The 24,601-nt window shown below is 51.7% G+C and overlaps 2 protein-coding genes across 2 annotated transcripts; one reads left to right on the top strand and one right to left on the bottom strand.

Moving 5' to 3' along the window:
• The first annotated feature begins 3,067 nt into the window (after nucleotides 1-3,067).
• Nucleotides 3,068-9,620, top strand: SLC51B (solute carrier family 51 subunit beta). Its single transcript, XM_008708589.2, has 3 exons — nucleotides 3,068-6,992; nucleotides 7,926-8,016; nucleotides 9,407-9,620. Exons 1-3 carry the CDS (start codon nucleotides 6,896-6,898, stop codon nucleotides 9,618-9,620), a joined length of 402 nt encoding a protein of 133 aa, XP_008706811.1. The 5' UTR covers nucleotides 3,068-6,895.
• A 68-nt stretch (nucleotides 9,621-9,688) lies between these two features.
• Nucleotides 9,689-23,028, bottom strand: RASL12 (RAS like family 12). Its single transcript, XM_008708682.2, has 5 exons — nucleotides 22,781-23,028; nucleotides 20,699-20,755; nucleotides 15,206-15,279; nucleotides 14,336-14,526; nucleotides 9,689-11,663 (listed from the first exon to the last, which is right to left on the bottom strand). Exons 1-5 carry the CDS (start codon nucleotides 22,881-22,883, stop codon nucleotides 11,288-11,290), a joined length of 801 nt encoding a protein of 266 aa, XP_008706904.2. The 5' UTR covers nucleotides 22,884-23,028; the 3' UTR covers nucleotides 9,689-11,287.
• Between the last annotated feature and the right edge of the window lie 1,573 nt (nucleotides 23,029-24,601).

The raw sequence follows: 24,601 nt of genomic DNA, 5'->3' as shown, positions 1-24,601 counted from the left end.
CGCTCCAGGGGTAGACGGCTGGTCCCGAGCAGGTGGGCTGCTCTGCTCCGTGAGGTCATTCAGGGACCCAGATTCCTTTATCTTGTTGTCCGGGTCACAAACTTTCTCGGTAAAGGGCCAAATAGTAAAAGTTTAGGCTTTGCAGGCTATTCGTATAAAGTATAAAAATAAGCCAAACTAACCTATGGTATCAAAAGTCAGGCTAGTGGTTGCCTTTGGAGGCTTGGTGCCCAGAAGTGGACACAAGAAGTCTTCGGAATTCTGACGATGTTCTATTTCTTGATCTGGATGGTGTGGGTTTCACACATGGGTGTGTGCATGTGAAAATTCTCTAAGCCATAGCGTAACATTCAAGTACTTTTCTGTATGTATGTTATACTCAGTAAAAACGTTTACATAAATTGGAAAAAAATGATTAAGAAGTATCACAGTATTTCTTCTCTCATTACCTGGGCTGGGGCAGGTTCTTCTTAAAGGGCACACAGTGCCCTAGAAGGGCCCCATGACAGTCCTCAAAGGCAGACAGGGAGGATCAGGGAGGATTGGGGTCAAGGGGTCACTTTAGGGACCCACACTGGAGTGGCTGTCCAGCCTATAGCCATGGTTATCCCACGGCATGAGATTTGAGCCATCCATGGTACCTCACTTTCTGGCCATAACTGATCCAAAACATGGGTATGTGACCCAGGCCAGGACAAATAGAGTCCTTCCCCAGGAACTGCCAAACTGGATCTGAGGAAAGGGACTCCTTTCCTTCCAACTATAGAGATGTGAGCCTGGATTTCCTGCAGCCTGGTCCAGGTTCCTAGAGATGGCTAGCCTGTGGGAATGAGCCTGATATCCAGCGAGAAGCAGGGAAGAGCAGGAGAGAGAAAGAGCTAAGGCTCTTCAGGCTCTTGGTTCCAGCTCTCCCAAAGGTCAGCTCCACCCTGCTCTTCCCAGTTATAGGAGCCAATAAATTCCTTTAGAATTCCTTTTGTGTTTAAGAGAATTAGTGTTGAGTTCCTCTCTCATGAAAACTACCAGCCGCCTTTCTCCCCCAAATGCACCCTGGATCAGACCACTTCTGATCATCTCCATGGTCACAATCCTGGCCCAAACTACCATTGTCTCTTGCCTGGATGAAGTCTCCCAGCTCCTCTCTTCCTCTTTTACAATCCATTCTCCACGCCAGTGAGCCAAGTGATCTTAGATGTCAGTCAGACCACGTCACTTCCCGCCTAGCGATTTCTCGTTACATCCAAAATCATCCTGTTTTACAAGGCCCTGCATGATCTGCTTCTGTTCATCCTCCAGCTTTATCTCCTGTCACTTCCCCTTATCACTACCTTTTTTTTTTTTAAGGTTTTGTTTATTTATTTGTCAGAGAGAACTAACACAAGCAGGGGGAGCAGGAAAGGGAGAAGCAGGCTCCTCACTGAGCAAGGAGCCTGATGCAGAACTCAATCCCAGGACCGTGGGATCATGACCTGAGCCAAAGGCAGATGCTAACTGAGCCACATGGACGCCCCTCAAGTAATATTTATTGAGTGAATGACTGAGTTACAAAATGATGAGGGGCTGGAGTTCTATGCAGGCCCTAGGTTCCCTGTGGGGTCTCCTTTCCTCTGCACCATGCCGTCATCCACACCGTTAATCAGCATTAACTCATAGAGGACCTTGGACCTCTCCCTTGATCTCACTCAATCTACTTGCTCATTTGTGAAATGGGAACTCCTTGCTGACCCAACTCCAAAGGTTGCTGGAGATGCAAGGAGCCAGTAGGTGGAAAAGCCCAGAGCTCAGCAACAGTCAGAATTGAATGAGTCTGGCCTTGCTCTGCTTTCCCACCAAGTCCTTCCGGCCACATGATCCTGTTCAACCTAGCCTAGCCCTGGAAAGGCCTTATTTTATAGCTCCGTGCAGAGAATTTACACAAGGCCGTGACCTTCACTGTGAGAAAGCACAAGCTATAAAAGGCCAGACTTGGCTCCCCGTTCTGTGGTTAAATATTGATAATAGCAGGAAATAGAGGCCTAGGGTGGGCATACTACATACCGCCCACCCCCAGAACAACGGAACCCCCAGACCGAGGGTCCTCCCCAGCCCATTCCCTGGACTGGCAAGAGAGTCTAGATATTTTTTCTTTACTCAAGGCCGACATGTAAGAAGGAAAGCTTGGAGCTCCTGGTTCTTTCGGATCCTGAAAGTCAGGTGGAACCAGTTTACCATCTGGGGCCACTCATTCAAGAGGTCATTCACCCTGCAGTGACGGAGGAGGTTCCAGGTGTGGGCGTGTGCTAAGGGCAGAGCTCCCAGGTGGGCCCCGCTGTCACAGGCTCTGTAGCACTGCCCCGCAGGGGCCAGCTGTGTGGGGTGCTCAGGCGCAGAGACCATCTGGTGCTCCTGTGAGAGAAGGACCTAGAAACAGTGCTGCTGCCAACAGCAGATCAAGGTAGGACCCAGACGCGGGATCCAGGGTGAGTGTCTTCCACCTCCCATGGGGGACGGGCGGCTCAGGGTCTTTGGCAGGAAGGACGGTCCAGTGGCAGATGGTTAAGCCCGTTTGTAAAATGCAGGACGCCCCCAGAGGGGCCTAAGGGGACATGACAACTGAATGCATGTGGTATCCTGGATGCAACCCTGGAATAGGAAAAGGACATGAATGGAAGAACGAAAGCCAAATAAATTATGGAGTTTGGTTAATCATTTTTTTAAAAGCAGGTATATTAATACGATGCTCACTCTAGAAGGAACCTGGATAAGTGCTCTGAAGGGAACGTGTCCTCTGTTCCTGTGGCATCTAACACAACTGGGGGGGCTGACTCTCAGTTCGAGACTCGGATTCATGTTGTCGATTTGATTTTTTGTTTTTTTGGTACATATTTATTATAACAACATTATACAATTTAAAACAATTAAGCAATTTTTTTTACCACCAATAAACAAGGATTTATTTGGAAATTTCCAAAACTACCAGAAGTGGCACTTGCCAAAATCCCTGGGGTCCACCCTCCTACCAAGCTCCAAAGGGCAAAGATGGTCTTCCCCACCTCCCCCCTCATTCCCCCTGCTCTCCACCAAGCATGCACACCCATACCTCAGGCCATGCCAGAGAAGTGGAGTCCCCTCCCAGCAGGCTCTACCACCCCGGGCTCAAGAGCTGGGGAGGCAGCCCTCTGGCATCCAAGGAGATGACGGCAGCCAGAGCCACTCTGCATAGATTGAGGAAAGAAGATATGGAAGGAGGCACCAAACAGGGCTCCCTGGAAACCCCAACTTACCCCTGTACCAAAGCAGTGGCTCCCACATAGAAAAACCTCCTTCCCACATGGTGCAAATCCCCAGAGGAAAGGAAAAACCAGTAGCAAGGCTGGGCTGGTAGGCATGGCAAAGAAGTTCGGTTGAGAAAGGCTAAGAAGAACGTGAGCTGTGCTCCTCTTTCTCACCCAGCGCCCCAGAGCCAGCTCTGACACTGGCCCCAAGGGGGTCTATAAACAGGCAAAGCCAGAGGGCCTGGGTCTGAAATGTCTCTGTGACAATGTCAAAGTACAGCCTCCGGGGGACCTACTTGGGCCTGCCTGCCTACAGGGAGCAGGGGAGGCATCTCTCGTGAACCCATTTAAAGCCAAAGTAGAAAGTAAGTATAAAGCTTTGGGGACCAAACAGCAAGGAATCCTATCACTGCATTTATGAAACTATACCTGGGGAGCAGAGGGTGACCGGAGACACCCCGCACCCCACCCGTAGCCTATGTGTCTGTGGCCCCGCATTCCACTGCGGACATCAGCCCACGCAAATCTGTACACTTCTCTGATTAGTGCCAATTCCACTCTGTCTTGTTGACTGTAGCTTTATAGGAAGTTTGAAGTTGGGTAACATCTGTCCTAAGACTCTGCTCTTCTCCTTCAATATTCTGTTGACCATTCTAGGTCTTTTGCCCCTCCATATAAACTTTAGACTTGTTTGTCCATATTCATAGCATAACTTGCTGCGAGTTTTGGTTGGTCTCGCATTGGATCTATGGATCAAGCTGGGAAGGACCGGCATCTTATCAGTTCCATTAATTAAATGTCCAACATTGGAACTGTTGTCTCAAAAGGTAAATACAATATATACAACCATCAAAAAAAAAATACACACAAATGCATCAAATATATATTTAAAATATATATACATTAAAAATATAATTACATGTATGGTTTCCAAGAAGGTAGTGTATACTCACAACAAATGTATACAACACAGAAATGTTCCAAGCGAATGCCCCACGTGTCTAGGCTCCATCCCACCTCCCCAGAGGGAGTCAGTGTTGAGTATCTTGACCTTCACACTCTTCTCTCTGTGGATCTGGGGGGTCTGCATACGTGACAGGAGCCTACGGCCAATGTTACTAATTAATCCAGACACTCCTGCATCTGAGACTGGACAGAAAAATCACAGCCCTTCGTAGCAAGTGCTCCGGACAGACCATTGGAGCTGGAATAGCAAATCACAGAGAAGATCGGCCATTCCCGTAACTTTGTCCTTCCATCATTCGAAATATGTTCAGTAAGTCGTGAGTAGGTGCTGTGCATCCGAGACCCAGAAGGTCTGAAAAAGATCTTCCTTTCTCCCTGACCTTCCATCTGTATCTTGACACACAAATGATCATTCACGTACAAAAAACTTAGCTCCGTGTTATATTTGTGTCAAAATATTTCCCCTCAAAGTCTAGAGGTGCTTCTTGAGTTTTCTCAGAGCATTGAGGGTTGGAAATAACTCTGCTGTCGATCCTTCCATCAGTACTTTGCTTTTCTGTTTGGCCGTTTGCCGTCCAGCTGTTTGGGGATGTTCCTGGCTGAGCACCCGAGGGCTATGGCAGAAGGCCGTGTCAGAGTGGGGCACTTGAGATGGTCCCGGGGACCCTCCTGTCCTCTCTTCGCATTTGTCCTTGTTATCAGTGCCATGACCTTTTCATGATTGGGTTCAAAACCCTTCTCCGGTTATGTTTCTTTAATTACTCTTACTTCCATTCCTGCTCCCTTTTTCTTCTTCCCCCAGAGATAAGTATCCCAAATGTGTGTAATGTGTATCTTTTTGTTATGTGTTTTTGTAAAATACGTATTATTTTGTGTGCATTTTTTGAATTTTCCTAAATGGTATGGCATGTGCCCTTATGACCTTTGGGGAGAATTTCTTTATACACACACACACACACACACACACACTCAGGAGCAGAACTGCTGTGTTGTGGCGTGTGTATACTCACTCTGGCTGATTTGCCCTCGAGATGGCTGCCTGTCTACACTCCCTCTGTGAGTGCCTAAGGGTATAGCCCCAGAGCCCACCGACAGGCAGCATAATCTACCTTCCAAACCAAGTCCGTCTAATAGATTTTATTTGTCTTTTAATTTTCATTCTTCTGATTAGCAAAGAGGTTAATCAGTTCTTCATATGCTTGCTAGCCTTTGGGTCCCTATTTTGTAAATTGCCTGTTTACATCCTTTATCTTTTATTAGGATTCCTGTCTTTTTCTTGTTAATTTGCAAGAATTCTTCATATACTCTAGATATCAGTCTTTTCTTGATTTTGAGCATTCTAAGTATCTTATCCCAACTGGACATGTGCTTGTTACTTTACTGATAGTATTCTTCGTTGAGCAGATCATCTTATTTTCCCTATTATTTCCTTTTTTGTTCTTCAGAGGACCCAGTGATTTGCCGAGACAAATTAACCACAGGCAGAGCCAGGTGAGGGGCCAGCTCCTTGACTCTTAGCCCAGGGTGCCCTCCCCATGGCCTGCTGTCCTCAAGCCCTCAAGCCGGGAGCCCAGAGCAGCTGGGAGAATCCGCTGCCACGGCCTGGCCCTGGCCCGGGCACAGACCTGCACTGTATCATACAGTAGCCTCGTGAGCCTACTGAGCCCTTGAAATGTGGCGAGTCAGAACTGAGATATGCGATATGTGTAAAATTTGCACCCAATTTCAGAAACTAGGTACGAAAAAGGTAAAATATCTCAACCATTTTTATATTGACTATATTGAAGTGAGAATATTTGGGATATGTTGGATTAGAGGAACTATGTGGCCAAAGTTAATTGTACCTATTTCTTTTCATTTGAATATGGATAGTGGAAATTTCTAGGTTAAGTAGTAATAGTACGGGCAGTACAAGAATAGGTCAAGCTTCGTGGCTGTTTGGGGACTGACTGAGGTTTGGTAAACAGCACTACACCTGCTTTGTTTTGTGGGAATGGGAACAGGCTCAAATTAAGGAAGGGCTTTACCGAGGGAGCATGAGTTCAGGCTCTTGCGTGGCGCCCGGCTCTCAGCGGCGGGTGCTGGCAGCTACCTCTCTCTGGCATCTTCCTAGTCTCAGCTCTGGGTCACAGGTATGCCTGCGTCCAGGAGAGAGACTGATGGGCCCGGTCCTGGTGGGGACACAGGGGCCCGTGACTGACTACCATATGAAAATCAATGGGGAGAGGTGGGATAATTCGCTAAGGAACCTGGGTGACGGAGCGTGTCGGGCTGCAGAAGCTGGATGGGGATGCTGGGCAAGCAAAAAACAGAAAATGTCCCCTGCAAGGGTCCCCGAGCCCATCAGTGACTCAATCCTCACTCCCAGGTCAACACTCTTCTCTACGTAATGAGTCCTACTGAAGACATGAGTGACTTACTTCTACCATATCTCTCCAGACTCCACCAGCCCCGAGTTCCAGCCGCCTTGGTCCAGTAACTGTGCCAGAGGAGCACTGGGGCAGTAAGGGAGGTCAAACTGGGATGGGATAGCCAGTGGCACTCTCTGTTTTCTTTCCAGGGGTCTTCAGGTCTTTGCTCAAGGCTAGAACCTACGAGACCAGGAGGGCAGCTGGGGAGCCAAGAGATCTAAGGATTTCATTGTCAGAAACGGATCCCACCCAGGAGCAGGGGGCATGGACCACAGTGAGGGGGTCATCCCAGCCCCAGCCAGTACCGCGGCACCTCAGGAACTGCTGGAAGAAATGCTTTGGTTTTTTCGGGTAGAGGATGGTAAGGGGTGGGGAATTGGGGGTGGGGCGGTGGTGTGTGCCTCAGCACAAAGGGGGGAATCTGGCTGAAACCCCCTGACACAGTTGCCTCGGCCAGTGCAGGCTGCACCTTTCCTCCCCAAGGTGGGGACTGAGACTGAGGGGTCTTAATTCCCAGGGGGGTCTGGCCTAACCGCACCCTCCTCTTCTTGGGGTGTGGTCATTCCTTTTCTCATTTATCGTCTCATTCACAAATATTTCTGAAGTCCCTCCTGTGCACCAGGCACTGTCCTCAGCACTGGGGTTACAGTGGTGAGGCAGCCCAGAAGTCTGCCCTCCATGGAGCACACATTCTGATGAGAGAGAAAATAAACAAGACACACGCTAAAACGCATGGCATGTGGGTGATGAGCAAGGCAGAGAAAAATCAAGCCCAGAAAGGGAGGAGAAGAGTAGGTACCATGGTCGAGGAAGGCCTTATCACTAAGAAGCTGACATTTGAATGAGGGCTTGCAGGAGAGGAGACGACGAGCCCCACAGGTTACGTGGGGGAAGAGCTTTCCTGGTGGGGGGACAGCAAATGCAGTGGCCCTGGAGCTGGATCCTGACTCATTTTGGTTTGGTGTGGACACATCTCATTATCCAAATTCAGATTAGCCACTTTACATATCCTCTGGGCAGTTTTTTGAACACAGTTTCGCGGCCACCCCTTCCTTCTCCCTCCTCATTAGCTTAGGGCTTCTGCGGGGCAGAAATTGTCCCTCCCTCTCCCGCTCCCCCACACTGGAGGCCCCGCAGGGCAGGGGCTCATCTTCATTAGTCTCCACAACACCTGGCCCACAGCAGGGGATGACTGATGCCGTGAGCTGAGTCTGAGCCCAAGCCCCAGCTGTCAGTGGGCCTGAGGGGCACCCAGCCTGTCCCTCAAGGCTCTGTTCCATGTGTCCTTCCCCAGCATCTCCTTGGAATTATTCCATCTTTGCCCTGGTGGGCGTGGTGGGTGTGATAAGCTTCGTCCTCCTGGGAAGGAGCATCCAGGCAAACAGGTGAGGAGCTGGTCTGGGGGTGGTCTCCGCGAGGTGGGGGACCTGCCCTCCCAAGGGAAATCTAGGGAGCCGTCATCTAGGGGTCTTGGCTAGCCACCCTTTGGGACAGCAAAATGCAGCCTTATAGAATTTACAGTCTGGTGGGGAGATAAGGCTAGTTCAGAGTGACAGATGCTCAGTGGGGGGCATACAGAGTGTGTGGGAGCACAGTGGTGGGATCTGGGGCCTTCAGGGCAAAGAGAGAGAGGGAGAGTGGGCCGGGGAAGCCTTCAGGTGGAGGGATAGCAGGCACCAAGCTGGAGGAGGGGCGGCCCATATGGCTGTGGGGTGGGGATGGAGAGAGGACAAGTGGAGGGAAGGACCCAGAATGTATGGGTCCTAGGCGCCATCCCAAGGAATTCAGGTTCTAGACCATGGGCATTGGAGAGCCAGAGAATGGCTTTGCACAGGGACATGAAACGGATGTTTTAGCAAGGTTAGTCTGGATGTAGGCTATAGAAGGAACCAAAGGGGTGTAGCTTCTAAAAAGGTGACCTTGCCTTTCTTACCCTGTCAGGAAGCATCGCCCTCAGCAAGGTCAACTCAGGGACAAAGTGGCTGTCCGTGGGGGCAGCAGACACTGAGCTGCTCCCCCTCTGGCCCGAGCAGATTCTCTGGGCATTCAGCCGTTACCACAGCTGGGTCCCCCCACTATGGCCAGGAAGCCTGGGGGTACCTTGAGTACAATCACCTTTGGAGGGAGGACACGTGGGGGAGTTACTGAAAGAAAGGCTGGGTCTTGAATGCCAGATTAAGGACATGGGCAGTGGGGAGCCACTAAAGGTGCTTGAGCTGAGAAGTGATGCGTGCGCTGGGGCTTTAGAAGCATGACTGGTGTGTGTGCGCTGGCTTGGAAAAGCAAGCACCTAGAAGCAGGAAGACTAGTTAGGAACTTCCTGAAGTGGTTTGTCTGGGGATGAGGCGGATGAGGGTGGGGGTGGGACAACAAGGACCCACACTAAGTAGGTTGACAGCCCTGGGATAGAGGAAATGTGGGCTGGTGAAAAGAACATGGAACCCAGAGTCAGGAGACTTAATGCATATCCAAGGTATGTGTACCTTTGACCTTTTTGAACCCCATTCCACCTGTAAGGGGAGCAGGGGATGATAATAGTTGAGCTCATGGTGGCAAAGAGAATTTGGTGAGATGATGCATGGGCGAGAATAAGCCATTTCTCTGCCAAAAGAACACCAAACTATGTTGGCTTTCTCCCCTAACAGTTCCCAGAACTAGCTACTGGATTTTCTCCTCCAACCTGCTAATCCACTTGGGAGGCCCAGTCTTGCTCCCAACCACTCAGTACCCCGGCTCAGGGAACCCAGATTCAACAGTGTTTTTCTCTCCTCCCAGAAATCAAAAGCTCCTGGGGAAAAACAAACCAGAAGAGCAAACTCCAGAAGTCCAAGACGAGGCTGAGGCTGAAACCAGAGATGACAATAACCTGAACATCCTAAGAGAGACTTTGCTCTCAGAAAAGCACAATTTAGCCCAGGTGGAAACGGAGTTAAAAGAGGGAGACGTGCCACCGGTTCTCCTTCCAGACCCACAGGAATCGGAGACCTAGTAAGAGTTCAGAGCCCTGCCCCATGTTGCCAGTAGATAAGATGAATGAACTGCAATCAAACTAATATTCTGTTATGGGGGGAAAACACCACTTTTTATTAAAATGCTTCTGGAAGTGGGCATTTGGAATTGCATAGTTTGTTCAAATGGCAGTGTTCCAACACAAGAGCTTGGAGCAGGAGCCCGAAATCCATAGCCGGCCTGTGGGTCAGGAAGCCCGGCTAGGACTTCTCCTGAGGTCTTGAGGACTTCATAGCCTCCCTCTGGCCTCAACTTCTCCATCCACAGAATGGGGCCGAAGGCCGGGTAAGAGCTGTTGTTCTTAATCCAAGGTCCTGGAATTGCCAAGAGCAGGATTCTGGGCTCAGAATCCCCTTCACATCCCTTCCTCCTAGCACAGCCCTCTCCTTTACCTGCTTCTCTGCTGAGGGTCCATGAGAGACTTGCTTGGGCCAGGGCCCCGAGGTAAACAGAGTTAGAAAACTATGGAACTCCTCGTGCTAACAGTGGGATCCTGAGAGAGTGTCCTGATCCTGTGTCTGAGCCACAGTGTTGTTGTACCAGCTGTGGTGATGACCCCAAATAACTTCTGCAAAAAAACTGCTTTATGAACTCCAAATGCCTTAGCTTCTATCTTTCAAAAGTGGACTTTGAACACTCAGACCCACTGTCGAAGGTACTGGGACCTGCTAGACCAGACTACAGATGGTCTACCGGTTTTCTACCTATGAGCCTGGGGCAGGCTAACAGCACCCACTGGATGTCTGATACCCCCAGTATAGGCTCCTGGGAGTCCTGGGTGCTGGTCACTAGACTGAATGACTTTGTTCTACAGCTCTGATCATTACACTTCAGGAGGCTGGTCCTGAGGGTCTGTGGAGAGAGTCCTGAATTTAAGATGGGAAAATAAGGGGGCCCTGTCTCCTGGGGGGAAAAACACTGGAGGCTCCCTACCCTGGACGACCCAGAGCCCCCAGTCCTCACTGAAAAGCAAAGTACTGGAAATAGCCCTTCCTGGAAATTTTGGTTCTCACAGCCTGTACCATAGGATTATTTAAACTAGATTTTACTTGGATAAACTGTGGGGTTTGTTGCCTGGGGCTTCTGTGAAGTCAAAGGACAACCGGAGGGCCAGGCAAGCCCCGCCCTCCACCAAACCTGTAGTCGCTCTGCCCCTCCTGTCCACCAGGTGGTGCTAGGACCTCAGGGCTGCTCCTCCTGTAGCCTGTTCTCAGGCCTGCACCTATGGGGCAAGGCTTCCTGGAGCTGGACCTTCCAGAGCTGTCCACTAGGGGCCACATCCAGCCCGGCTGTAGCTGGAGCAGGAAGGGGTGATGGCACCACGATGGACACTGCAATTTTCTTCCACTTCAGGCTGACCCCAGGTCTCTGGGTTGTCTCAGTTGCTATTTCCCTTCAGGGTCAGGAAATGCAGTGGTTACCAGGGAAACCAAGGCCGGGAGTGAGGAAGAGCAGCATTCCTGCCTGTCCCTCCCGCTCACACCGTAAACTGGGTGTCAGGGACATTACTTGGTGCTGGAAGAGGGGTCAACTGTCTGCCAGAGCACAAGGGCTATTGTTTTGTCAGAGGGAAAGGCGGTGGTGAGAAGCCAGCCTCTGTTCTGTAGCCCCGTGCAGCTTGCGGAGTCTGGGATCCTTAGGGGGCCCTCAGAAGATCTTGAAGCCCTTCAGCAGGGTCAGGGTGGGCGCCTTGCGCTTGCTCTGGGCCCGGGATGACTTCACAGTGACCAGCTTGGCCTGGGCCACAGCAGGCATCTCCTTCAGACTGACGGTGGGAAGTGTGTTGAAGGTACAGCTGGCCAGCCCATGCCGGGCGGTGAGCGGAGCCTGGTGAGGCAGGGCCCTCTCCTCGGAGATGAAGAGGGGCCGGGGCAGGGAGGTCTTCTCCAGCTCCCGCCGGGCCTCCCGCACGGCCTCGTGGAAGACATGCTGCACGTGCTCAAAGTCCAGGCAGGCCGAGACCTCGAAAAACAGGCACCCGAACTTCCCCGCCAAGGCTGCGCCCTCTGCCTTGGTGACCTGCCTGGTGGGGAAGCAGGGCGAGGCAGGGTCAGGAGTGTGCGTCCAAGTCAGGCAGGCCTGCGTCTACACTCGTCTCCCCACTCACGGGCTTAGTGACCTGCAGTCATCTCATGAGTACAATGGGATAATGACATCTGCCTCTCAGGGTTGTTAAAGGATTAAGAAAGGCCATTTGTATTGTGTGCCTGGTGTAGTACCTGGCACAGAGTCAGTGCTCCACAAACGGTGGCTGATGTCACCAAAGCCAGCATTCAGGAACAAAGTGTGGGCACGGGAGAAGCTCACTGGCTAGACCCTGCTTGTGGCCGGAAGATGGTCGTTCCCAGCCCTGCCTCCCTCTAGGCCAGCATGGGTCCTTGGTCAGGAAATGGGCCACCCTCAGCCCCGGCCTGTGGGATCAGCTCCAGAGAAAGGCAGTGGTCTGGACGGAAGTGTGTGAGACCACAGAGAAGGGGAGGGCAAGATGCCTCAAGATGTCTGTGGCTGGCAGAGTTCTCAGGGCTCATGCGGAGTGTTGCCTGCCCTTCCAGGGCAGGGGGGCAAGGGGGACATTTCATGGGAAGGAGGGAGAGAAGGGGAGAGGGACCAACACCTATTGTCAGCTTCATCCTATACCCTCTATCCTGACAGGATGGAATATTTAACTGGGGAGGTCCTAGAAGCTTCTGGCCTGAAAGCCATGGGAATCAAGGTGAGAGGAAAAAGCCTGGCTTTTGGGTCGGTCAGATGTCCAGAAGAAGGAAGGGGTGGGAGTACCTGAGGTCTTCAGGCCAAGGTTCCATGGGCTGAATCTCTGCGACCATCCTGCACTGCTGATTGCCCCACCCGCCATTTCTGCGCCATTCCTGCGGACAGCGGCATAGCCCGCGAGACCGGTGGGTATTGGTGGTGGGAAGAGATTCCTGAGCCAAGGTTAATTTGGCAAGAGCAGGGGGGCTCAGAGTGGGCTAGCTTCCCTGTGGGGAGTATCAGGCAGAGAGTGACCAGGACAAAAAGGGCCAGGGGCAGAGCATCTGGACTCCCTACCCAGGGCTGGTGTCCTATCTGTAAGCTCACTGCTTCCTGACGAACCCCTTTTGAAGGAATACTGGATATTATTTGCCTTTATGATGAGCTTGAGTCTAAAAAGTTCTCATTGTGGGGGCCTGAATCATGAATTTTCAGAAACTAGCACCCCACGCACGCATACATGTGTGTGAATGGGAGACACGGGCATGTCACATGATCCTCTCTTGTTCTGTCGCAGCCTGGTGACAATTTTATCGGTGGTTTGGGAACCACTGCTCTAACCCATGACTTACCACGTAGCTACAAGACAGTCATGCGACACACCGACGCTCAGCTGTAAGACCGAGTGCGCATCAAATCCTGACCCACCACCAGACTGGATCAAAGAGGAAATGGGGGCAGACTGCCACGACTTTCCTTAGGGAACGAAGTTGCTCCGTCTGAGCCCCATAATCTTTGTTATTTGCTCCCCACCCATTTCTAGACAATCCCTTTGGCAAAGACTGGGATCAAAACAGTGGTCTAGTTTTTCCCCTCATACTGAAGATAGATTTAGCACAATCCCGTTCGTCTTCAGACCCCTCTTTCACGCATCGTGGGCTCTATGATTCCTCAAAAAGCACCTTTTGGTTTTAAGATGACACAAGTTCCTTCATTCCCTGAGATGGAATTTGTCTTGGTCTGAAGGCTCGATGGCCTTTGAAGGCTCCTACAGTGGCCCCTCTTCATGAGACTGCACCTTCCTGTCCCACTGCCCGTCTGAGTTCTTCTACACCGAAGGTCCTCTCCTGGCTTATCCCAGTCAATGGGCCTCGGGGGTCTGGGGAAGCAGGAGTGACTGGACATGAACAGGGAGGGACAGATGGAAGATGGGTAGAAGGCGCCAGACTTCGAAGGTGGACAGGCTACACAGGACAAATGCCCGTGTTGGAGAAGGGCAGTGGGATTACCCATCAAGAGGAAGCGTCATGCTTTCAGGGGCCATGCAAGCAACTCAAATGTACAGGGAGACTGGAGGAAAGCCATGGGGAGTGGTAAGGCCTGTGGTCAGCTGGAGAGGGCATGCCCCTCCTCAAAGCATTCCAATTCCCGGTCTCTTAAAACATGGTTCTCGCCAAGCAAAATGCTGCCGTGTTTGCTGGTAATCTGCCCTCTGGCCCAGCCTGTGACCTCTGATTCAAGTCCAGCCCATTCTAAGAGAAGCTGCCTTCAGCACAGCCATGGTGGGAGTGAGCATGGGGCTGCTTGGGTGAGGCGAGAGCTGGCTGGACCAGAGCAGACGCCTGACTCAAGGAGCCTATTAATCACAGCCTTTCTTCTCAGAACTGGAATTGGGCACTGAATAATAACCAGCCAGCTATGGGGAGTGAGGCTGGAAGGTCACATAGACAGGCAAGAGAGGGTGAGGCCGAGAGAGACCACAAAGCCCCATGAGGACGGAAGGAGTGGCTTTTCTTCTGACTTTGAGGGTCCAATCCCTGTGTGGGCCAGAAGCTCTTCCCTTGCTGCCCTGGCCTGTCTGCAAGGCCACACACACTGTACCCTTTAACCTAAATTTGCGGGGATTACTCTCCTTAGCAGCCCAATCATCCCTGATAGTAACACGCAGACTTTCCAAATGGGGACAGTGAGCTCCAGAGCGGAGGACACACCGTCTGTGCTCACCTATACTGGGCCATGTCCAGCTTGTTGCCCAGCAGCAGGGCAGGGGAGCTGCGCTGTGTCTCCTTGGCGTGCAAAGCCAGCAGCTCCAGGTAGCTGCTGCTGTCCTCGAAACTCTGGCGGCTGTCCATGCTGTACACCACCAGGAAGGCATGGGCCCAGTTCAGGTAGCGCTCACAGTTCCTCGGGGTGTCCTGGGGCGAAGGAGGGAAGCCTCGCTGGGGGTAAAGGCCTTCACCCGAGCTGCTCCATCCCACCTCCCCACTCCCTGGGTCTTTGTATATTGTTCATCAGCACAGCCTTTTGCAAAGGGGCGCCTGACTGTGGATTTGGCTTGGTGTGAAAGGAGGCATTGTCTCAGGAGCCTGACTCCCACCACCCAGCCAGAGGCCTGGAGACCTTAGCCTCTGGGGCACAGCACCAAGACTCTGGCATGGCTGCTACAGAGACCCAGCTGTCCCTGGGCACTGCTGATTTGGGGTCAGGTTGATGGTGCCCCTGGGCTTCTGAGAATAACTGGTATCCCGTCCTGGCAGGGGGTGGTGAGAACATAGGGGGAATGTGCATACTGAAGGGACCTGGGCCAAGGGGGGGGGGGGCTCTGCATAAACGTGTGTGCATGAGCATTGAGCCCCAGAGCACAGGATCTCAGAGCTGACGCCAGCAACCATCACGTCTTCCCAGGCCCTGTCCCGTCCCTTCTCACTTGGCAAATGAAAAGATTCAGGAGAGGTCAGTGCCTCATTCAGGGTCATATAGCAAACTAGAGCTTAAAAAGTTTACAAATTCCCATCTGCCTCCATTCTGGGAGCAGGACTTCTGAGGAGTCTGCACTGACCCTCAGCTCTCCATGGGTAATGGGGGAAATGTTACCGGGTCTGCAGTATCCATGACCCTCAGGTGGACAGGCTGGTGGTCCACTGTCTCCTCGGAGCTGTAGGTGTCCTCTGCAACAGACGGTCAGCCAGGTCAGAGGCAGGCCAGGCCACTCAGTGGCAGACTGGGTTGGAGTCCCAGCCTCCCTGTGCTAGACCCTGGGGATCCATTCTGGGCTGGCTGAGTTGGGACAAGCTGGAAAGGCCTTGACTCTCACCCAAATGAGGGACACAGACAGAACCTCCTACCCAGGAGATGCTGCTCTACCTGTCAGGGCTCAGAGCGGAAGAGGTCAGTCATAGAACACGCCACGGGGGTGGGACTGCGCTCTGGGCCCACCCACCAAGCCTACGGAATGGAGGCAGAAGAGGTCAGTCATAGAACGCGCCACGGGGGTGGGACTGCGCTCTGGGTCCACCCACCAAGCCTACGGAATGGAGTGTGTGGCCCACAGGCTTGGTTAGCAGCAGAGGCCTCTGGAGTTGCATTGCCAGCCCATCCTTCCCAAACCCCAAGCTTCCCCACCCTCTGCCCTCTGACCACAGTACCCGGCCCGCAGGAAGCCCCCAGTGGGAGAAGGGATGGGGAAAGAAAAGTGCACAATACGTGGTGGGGTGTGTGTGTGTGTCTCCATTCAGAAGTCCCTAAGAAGGTTTACAAATGATCCTTGTTAAAATAATAGCAGAGGACTCCAGCGTAGTTGAATAGTTTAGGTTGGACATGTGGAATCACACCCAACTTCAGCTACCTTTCAGCTATGTGTCTTGGCCAAGTCATTGTAGTTCTTTGAGGATCTGTTTCCTCATTTTACAATGGGGGTAACGTGGGGCCCCTGGATGGCTCAGTCAGTTGAGCATCTGACTCTTGATTTCAGCTCAGGTCATGATCTTGGGGTCCTGGGATCGAGCCCCACTTCAGGCTCCATGCTCAGCATGGAGTCTGCTTGTCCCTCTCCCTCTGCTCCTTCCTCCTGCTCTCTCTTTTTCAATTAAATAAAATCTTTTTTAAAAAAGCAAAATGGGGATAACACTGGCTAAAAGTTTTCCAGATTTTACTCTGTGCCAGGCGCTGTGCTAAATGCTTGTCCCCACACCCTCACCGGGCTGTGTGAGGACTGGATGGGTCCCTAGGCACGGGGCCTGGCCCACCATAAGTGCCTGGTAAAGGACAGTGGGGATTGTGGTGCTCTGAAGTGTAGAGGGCAGGTTCACATTCCTAGGTGATTTTTTTTCTTTTTCTTTTGAAATAATTTTAGACTCGTGCGGAAATTGCAAAATAGTACAGAGAGTTCCTGTGTGCCTTTCCCTCTGCTCCCCGCAAAGTTAACACCTTACATAACCATTATACAGTGGTCAAAAGCAAGAAATTGACATTGGTACCATACTATGAACTAAACTACTGACCTTATTTGGATTTCATGAGTTTTTACTTTTTTTGTTGTTGTTGTTCTCATGACCTCAAACCTGAGAAAACGTGAGTTGTCCAGGCATGCAAAGACGACCTCATCATTCTCCCTAACTCCAACCTCCCCCTATGCCACTCGCCCATGTGTGTGAGTGCAGTTGGCCGTCACCTTTCCCTGGGTGCCCCCGTGCCCCAAGTGACCCCAAAGAAGACCTCTCTGGGCAGAACTGGGGCCCTCTCTGCCTTCCTCCACCCCCCACCCCAACCCTGGCTGAGTTCACAACCACTTGTCTCTGAGAGCCCCTGGCAGTCAAGCCAGGCCTGGACACACGCCAGGTCCACTAGCAGCCAGCAAGAATCACAGACAGCTCCCATCCCCAGCCTGTTTGGGGACTTGGATAAATAGCTGCTCTTATTCAAAGACCAAAAAAAAAAAAAAAACTAATGGAAAATATGCCCTAAACGTTTAACTATATTTGGTGTAAGAAGAGCTGCCCCTAGATGCCTACATCTTGTTCAGATTTTTCTTTATTTTCCTGCCAAAGTTGTCTGATACACCCCCTTTAGTTGCTCCACCCCCCCCACCCCCAAACAGGCACTGTGTCTTTCCCAGTCCAAAGAAGAATATTAGCCCAACGTTGGTCTCCTGGGGTTCCTCACAGCAAATAGACTTTCAAGGTTACTGTTAGCTCCGCTGTAGAGACATGAAGCCCAGAGGAGGAGGGAACTTGCCTGCTGCCACACAGCACCGCATCAGTGGAAGGAATTTGAACGTGGGTCTCCTAGGCTGGGCTGCCTCCCCATGGGGACCCCCTGACCCTCTGCTCAGGGGACCAGCTGATCCTGGAGCTCTATCTGGACAGAGCACAGAAGAAGAGCAGGAGCTCTGGTCCAGATGTGGCACGTGCACTGGGGGGAGCCTCGGAGAGCATCTTATCCTGCTTCTTCCCCCTTGGCAAGCAAGGTGACTGGAGGTGGGGTGGTCCTTTCCCAAGTTACAGTAATGTCCTGTCTTCTCATCACCAAGTCCTGCTCTCCAGGGCATTCTGGGTTCCTTAACCACATGCGTTTCATAACTGCTACTTCTAAATAATATTCTGAGGACTTCCATGCCGAGACAAGATTATTTTCCCAAACTATTTTTCCCTGATTTATGCAATAATAAGCTTTTTAAAGGTACTAAAGGCACTCTGGTCAGTGTGTGTGTAGGATGGTGCCTCAGAAATGGCGCCCATATCCTTGCTGGAGGAGGATGAGGGCAAGAGAGGTGAGAAGCTGTCATTCTGCCCTGGGCAAGCCAGGCAAGGTGCCCCCAGCTCCTCTGTGACAAGATGCACTCCTGGGGACCCCTGCCCCTTCCTGGAGTGCTCAGCGCAGGCATAGCCTTTCCATAGGCACTGGTTTTCTCAGCTCCTACCAGCTCTCCCAGCCACAGCCCTTACTCAGACAGAGCACAGGCTATTGGCCCCATCTTCCAGATAGGGAAATGGAGGCTCAGAAAGCCCAGTGCCACACAGACCTCTGATTCCAGGCCCTCTAGGGCATAAGGCTGCCCTTATGGGAAAGTACTGGAGTGGTACCCATCTTCCTTTGTACCTGAGGTTCTCCAAAGGCAAATCACTGAGCCCTCTCTGCCTCAATATCTTTACCTGTAAAATGGGGATAATAGTTGAAACTCTTCTTTAAAGGCTAATCTTAAAACCAAAATTCAACCTCATTTTTAAGAGCATCTACGTTGTGCCTAGTACCGCACCCCATTCTGGAAATGGGAATGAATAACACAGGTCTCCATGCTCAAGCAGCTCATTCTGGGTTCAAAGAAGACCTTTGAGAAGGAGCTGTTTTACATGTCCTGGTGGCTAACTCTCCCCTTGGATGCTCAGAACTTTCTCCACAGAAAGAAAGGCTCTGGTCCCAGAGTCCCCACTGTTGTTGTGGCCAGCCATGGGATGGAATATTCAGACGGTGGGGCAGAACTCCCAAGGAGTGGCACTGGCCTCCCAGAACGCTGAAGGAGAGCATCTGGTCATCTCTCCAGCTGACGGGCCCTCAGGCCAGGGTGACTGACCTTTGTGGGGCTGCTGCCTACTCCCCACCCCCTGGACAGTGTGACCACGAATTCCACTAACAGGTCAGAACTCCAAGATTACTCAATCAGGAAGCCCAAACCACCACTGTACTAGGCTCTTCTGGCGGGACCCTGCAAGAAGGGTAGGGATTGTGGGTAAGGAGGAAGACACTTGGAGGCAGGCTGCCAGAGAAAATACAGGATGACCAATTACATCTGAATTTCAGAGAAACAGCTAGCATTTTTTAGTATAAGTATTCCCTACCTGAGCTAGGCAGAATCTGTCTTTTGAGGAGCCATCCTTGGCAATCTCCATTTTCCCCTTCCCAGACACCGCTGCTTATGCCTTTCCTTCGCACCTGCTCCCTGTCTTCAATTCCCCCACTCTATCTGATTTCATGTTCTGGCCTCTCTCAACGCCTCCCCTGGCCAGGACACAGTTACACCCTGTGTCCCACTCTCATGCTAATCAAAGGGGCTCCCCTCAGACCTGCTGTGTGACCCTAGCCCGGAAGCCTCGGCAACTTGGGCCTAATTCTTCCTCTGTAGCACCAAGGAGTTGGGTCAGAGTACAGGCGGCCAAACCAAGCTCTGAGAAACAAACTCCTTAGGGGCTGTCAGTGAGTCGGCTGCTCTGTACTCTTGCACTAACCAGGGGACCCCCTCCTATTTCTCTGTTTGACACCCTGGGGTTCTATTTAAGATCACCTGGGAAGAAGGGCTTCTGCTACTTAGGGAAAAAATTCTAGAAACCAATAGACTAAATAGCCCTGAGATCCCTTTCTGCTCCGACACGTCAATGTTTCAGCCGGAACCGAGGGCACCAGTGGGCTCAGGGGCTCTTTCCTCCTGGTAGCACAGTGCATCCCATCAGAGGCCTGCTGCAGGCAATGCCGTACTGTAGAGTTTCCAGTCTGTGCCCCGTAGCCCTGCGTTTCCTGGGTAGGCCCTCAGGGGTCCCACAAATGCTTTATTTAATTCTTACGAATGGGAAAAACAATCCAAGACTGCAACCCCCATTTTCAAAAGGCTAAGTGTCTCCAGACACACTATTTTTCTCGGGAACAGTTTACAATAAACAAATGCTATAAATGTAAACTTTAAGGAAAGAGGAAGGAGGGGCGCCTGGGTGGCTCAGTTGGCTGGGCCTCTGACTCTTGATTTCGGCTCAGGTCATAATCTCGGGGTCCTGGGATTGAGCCCCAAATCAGGCTCTGTGCTCAGTGGGGAGTTTGTTTCTCCCTCTGCCTGTCCCCCTGCTTGTTCATTCTTTCTCTAATAAATAAAATCTTAAAAAAAAAAAAAAAAGAGGAAGGAAAAATGAACGTGCACCGAGAGCCTACTGTGGATCAGATACGGGGATAAATCTTTTACGTGTGTTCTTTAACCCGCCCAGTAATTTTCTGAGATAGGTATCTTTATGTCCATTTTACAGATGAGGAAACAGAAGCTCAGACAGATTAGGTGACTGCTTCAAGGTTGCACAGCCAGGAGGTGGCAGAGCTAGGACTGATTCAAACTCAGCTCTGATAACAGAGCATCAGTTCTTCCAATACACTATGAGATGGCTATACAAGAAGACATGTTTTCTTCTGTGGTTCAAAAATGGGTCAGAAGCCAGTACCACTAGAGAATTTCTGAAATGTTTTGTTCAGCTTTTCTGGAAAAATACACTGAGTGACCATTTTGAAGAATAACACTTAACGGTTGTAGACGTTCTGCTACATTTGATTTTTTTTTTTTAAGTCTCACCATATCTCATATTTTAGGGTGAATCAGCCTCTCTCGGTTCTCTTAATTAAGCCACTCCCCAAGTTGTCTGGGGTGGGCTGTGGAAGGATATCTTTTTGGTACTTAAACCATTTTGTCCCAGGGGCTGAGTCACCCTGATGGCTCCTTCCCTCTGCCCTCAGATGATGGATCCTGGTCAGGTCTGGGCCCACCACAGTGTAGGAGTGTGTGTTGTGGGGGATCCAAGTGGGACACAGTAGGAGGAATGGGGAGGAGTAGTTTCTTACCCAAGTTGGGGTCATATTCGCTGATAAACCTCCTGGTCAGAAACTTCACGGTCAGAGCTGCAGGAAGCACAAAGAAGTTGGCTCAGTCTTCCCCTCCCATGTCTGGCTGCTGGCCCCTGGAGGTTGCCCCTCTCATTTTAGGGAGGCCTTATCTAGCCTCTCTGACTCCTGGCTGACACTCAGCTCAGCTCTCTGGGGGAATGAGTCTGGGAGCTGAGGACTTGGTTTGAGAAGCTCAGCAGAAACCAGAAATATGAGGAACCATGCCCCTCCAGTTGCATCCTGGCATTTTTTTTTTTTTTAATGGCAAAAAAAGGCATGAGAGGCAAGCCTAAGTGGTGTTTATAAAGACTCAAACTGGGGGTACCTGCGTGGCTCAGTCAGTTAAGCGTCTGCCTTCGGCTCAGATCTTGGTCTCGGGGTCCTGGGATCAAGCCTTCTGTCAGGCACAGCAGGGAGTCTGCTTCTCCCTCTCCCTCTGCTCCTCCCCCTGCTCATGCTCTATCTCATTCTCTCTCAAATAAATAAAATCTTAAAAAAAAAAAACGTCCCCCACCCTGGTCAAGTCCTGCAAATTCTGAAATGGGGGGCATCTATTCGGTTTTGGCTATAAGCCAAAGGGTAAGAGCTGAGCTGATCAGTCTGGGATCCCCAGGAGTATGAACATTCACATCCCAAGGAAACACCCTCCAGTCCTTCGTCCCCTGTGTCGCAAGTTTTGGCCCTGTCTTGGGCCTCATGGGTGTCCTGAAGAATATAAACCTAAAATGAAGTTCTCCCCAGGTGGAATTCATTAATAGGACTCTGATTTTGTTCAGATTTTAGCCACATAAAGCCCAGGGCCAGCCAACTATTATGCTGGACTCTTAAAAAGTAATGTGATATTTTAAAGAAAATCCTTAAAATTCTTTCCCAGGATTCCTAACAGTGTCATTTTGCAAACTAATACCCAGGGAATACATACTTAAAAATTTAAATTCCTTCATTCGTGTAGTCACTGGCTAAACTGTACCAATGACAGAGCTACAGACACAATTTGATTTTCAAAGGCAAGAAAGAAGGCGAATCTTTTCTGTAGGAAAACATGATTCAGAGTCCCCTCTCTGAGTCAGGGGACTGGTTTCAGAAGTGGAGAGTAGGATCGCAGCGAATCTCAAAGAATACTCGGGGGTGGGGAGGAAACTCATAGCTAACAGCCCGTGTTGGCCAGTCACTAATGGCTGTAGCTGTAACACAGCCAGCAAGAGGCGCCCCCTTTGTTCACCTACCTCCAGCTGCCTGGGTCTGTGAACCCTTTCTCTGGGTCTCCGCCTGTGGTGACACCATCCCCCCTACCCACCTGGGCTCCACCTGCGTGAGAGCTGCCAGGAGTGGTTAAGGCAGAGGTCAGAGTTGGCAGAAAGGATCTCAGTGGCAACCCAAGATTTTGGTTCATCAAGAACAAGTCCCTGGGACCATAGTCCAATTTGTTTCCAGAAAGTCAAGAGTGGTCTGACTTGAAACAAATACATTTGATAAGAATGCACACTTTCACACTTTGTTCCATCCCAAGGAATTGGGGAGAGCCCCTCCCTGGAAAATCCCAATAGCCGGTAACCTCTACCACCTCCCTTCACCCCCAGCCTAAATCGAGGAATAACAAGGCTGTGACGAAGCTCACAGGGGCCTGGGCTGCGGATCAGGGCCTGACAGGTCCCTTTGGTGCTAGTCCCAGGGGCTGACTGCTGGCCTCAGGGAGTGGAGATGGAAGGCGCTGAACAGCAAGGGAGTGATGAGCAGAGAACCAGGAGACACAGAGACAGGCAGAGGGGAGAGATAGGTAGTGTCACAGACACAGAAGGAAAGACAGGCGAGGAACGGAAGACAGGTGAGAGATGGAAGAGCAGAGGACAAAGTAGAGAGAGAGCCAAGCAACAGAGAAACTGAGGCAAAGAAGAAAATCACGCTGTCTGACCCAACCCACCTGGGTGCAGGAAGCCCCCAAAACCAGTGGGTGAACCTGCCTGCAAGCGCGTCCACACCCGCTCCCTGACTCTCCGGTCCCCGCCCAACCCCTTCCCTTCTGCTCCCCACCCGACTCACCGGACTTGCCGGCCCCGCGACGCCCCAGGATGGCCAGATTGACCTCGAGTGGCGCGCTCTGCGGCCCGCTGCCCGCGCGGGGTTTCCCGAACACCGAGGACATGGCGACGCTGCTGAGAGGGACACGGGTCCTCGGTAGAAGGGCCCCGAGCAGCGTGCCCGCCAGTCGGGGCCCAGGAGGACGATCCGCGGGCTCCCCTCGCGCTCGCGGGCTCGGCCCAGTCGATGTCCGCGCCCGGGGCCCCGGCGTCGAGCGCGAGCGGGCTGCGTTCCCGCGGCCCGGCCCAGCCCGGCGGGGAGGAGGAGCCGGTGGATGCCGGCGGGCGGGGCCGCCCCGAGAGCCGCCACACTCCATGTAAGGGCTGCGGGAGCCCCCCACGGGGCCCGCTCACCCCGCTCCCCACGCTGGGAGGGAGCTCTGGGCCGGCAGTGCACCCCACAACTGGGCTCCGCCTCGGGGCAGGGCGCCGTCACCGCCCGGAGGGCCCCCGGACCCTGCAGGGAAGGACAAGCACCGGAGAGAGGGAGGCCCGGGGTAGGCGGCTAGAGGGGAAGGATGTTTCCAGCCTTTTCTGAGCCTGCGCTCAATCTCTTCCCACCTGCAAGAAAATCCGCTCCTTCCTTTGTTCTAGCGAGCTGGCCCCGCCACCTCCTCCGGGAAGCCTGCTGGGTTCAACTCCCCTGTCTTGCCCTTTCTCTAGGTCACAGTCACAGCCAGCTCAGCCTTGGCACACAACTTCCCCCACTACATTACCCTGCCCTTCGGTATGGGGACTCCCGGCATCACTGCAACCCCCAGGCAGGACCCTGGCTCCTGGGAAGGAGCCTTAACCAACATTTCGCGGTCAGTATGGGTCCAGCTTCAAGAAGCTTAACCCATCCTGGATTACTGTTTTCTCCCTGATGGGAGCTAATGAGTTGCATGTGTTTGGCGCCTAGTGTGTAAATGAGGCATTTTATTCTAAAACCTGGCATACTCTCTTGCCTATAATGATTTTAGGATTGGTGGATGAGCCTGGTTGGGGTCACCTGTCATTTCTTTTGGGACCCAGGGTAAATCTGGTCATGATGGACACAGAGCAAAGGGCCCACCTGGGAAATCTGGACACTTAGGACCTAGTGCCAGCTCTTTCACGAGGTGACCCTGGGCAAGTCACTTCACTTGAGTATTGGTGTCCCCAACTATAGTAGTAAAGGAGGGGCAAAATAAATCCAAAATTCTATGATGTAATTCAGGCCTAATAGAGAGCGACAGCATCAGGTCCGAGTACTTTCTAGAACCCAGTGGAGCCTCTCTTTTGAAATATACTCCAGGGCTAGAGTGGGGTAGGGCATGGGAGTCTCAGAGACCTCTCATTGCAGCCCTTCTCCCTCCAATCCTCCTCCAATTTCCCCTCTTTGCCCCAGTTAATCTACCCACCCACATGAAAAAGAAACCATGAAAAGCCAGATGAACAGGCAGAGTCTGGGGTCAGAGCCTGTTGGTACTAACTTCTCAACCAGGAAGGAAAATTATTTTCCAGGATAGGACGGGAATACTGACTCAGCCTAATTGTAATTGTAGGAGATAATGCTAAGACAGCTGTTATTAAGACTGTTAAGTGTTGGGAAGAATTTGTTTAGATTACACCCTCAGGCCAGAATCACTCACAGAGCTAATGCCCAAGGGTTTTCCTTTGAAAAGGAAACCTTTTCCCTAGGTGGGAAAAAAGTGGGAGTCAAATTCCAGCCACCTTCCTGGGTTGGCCCCAGTCTTGTGAGGACAGACTAGTTCTGAATGAGGTTTATGGGGGAGAGCAATTCTCATCAGAGAACTCCTGG

The sequence above is a fragment of the Ursus maritimus genome, unplaced genomic scaffold (assembly GCF_017311325.1).
Source record: "Ursus maritimus isolate PB19 unplaced genomic scaffold, ASM1731132v1 scaffold_27, whole genome shotgun sequence".
Taxonomy (NCBI): Eukaryota; Metazoa; Chordata; class Mammalia; order Carnivora; family Ursidae; genus Ursus; species Ursus maritimus.
Note: the sequence above shows the minus strand (reverse complement) of the source record. Positions and strands in the feature narration are given on the sequence as shown.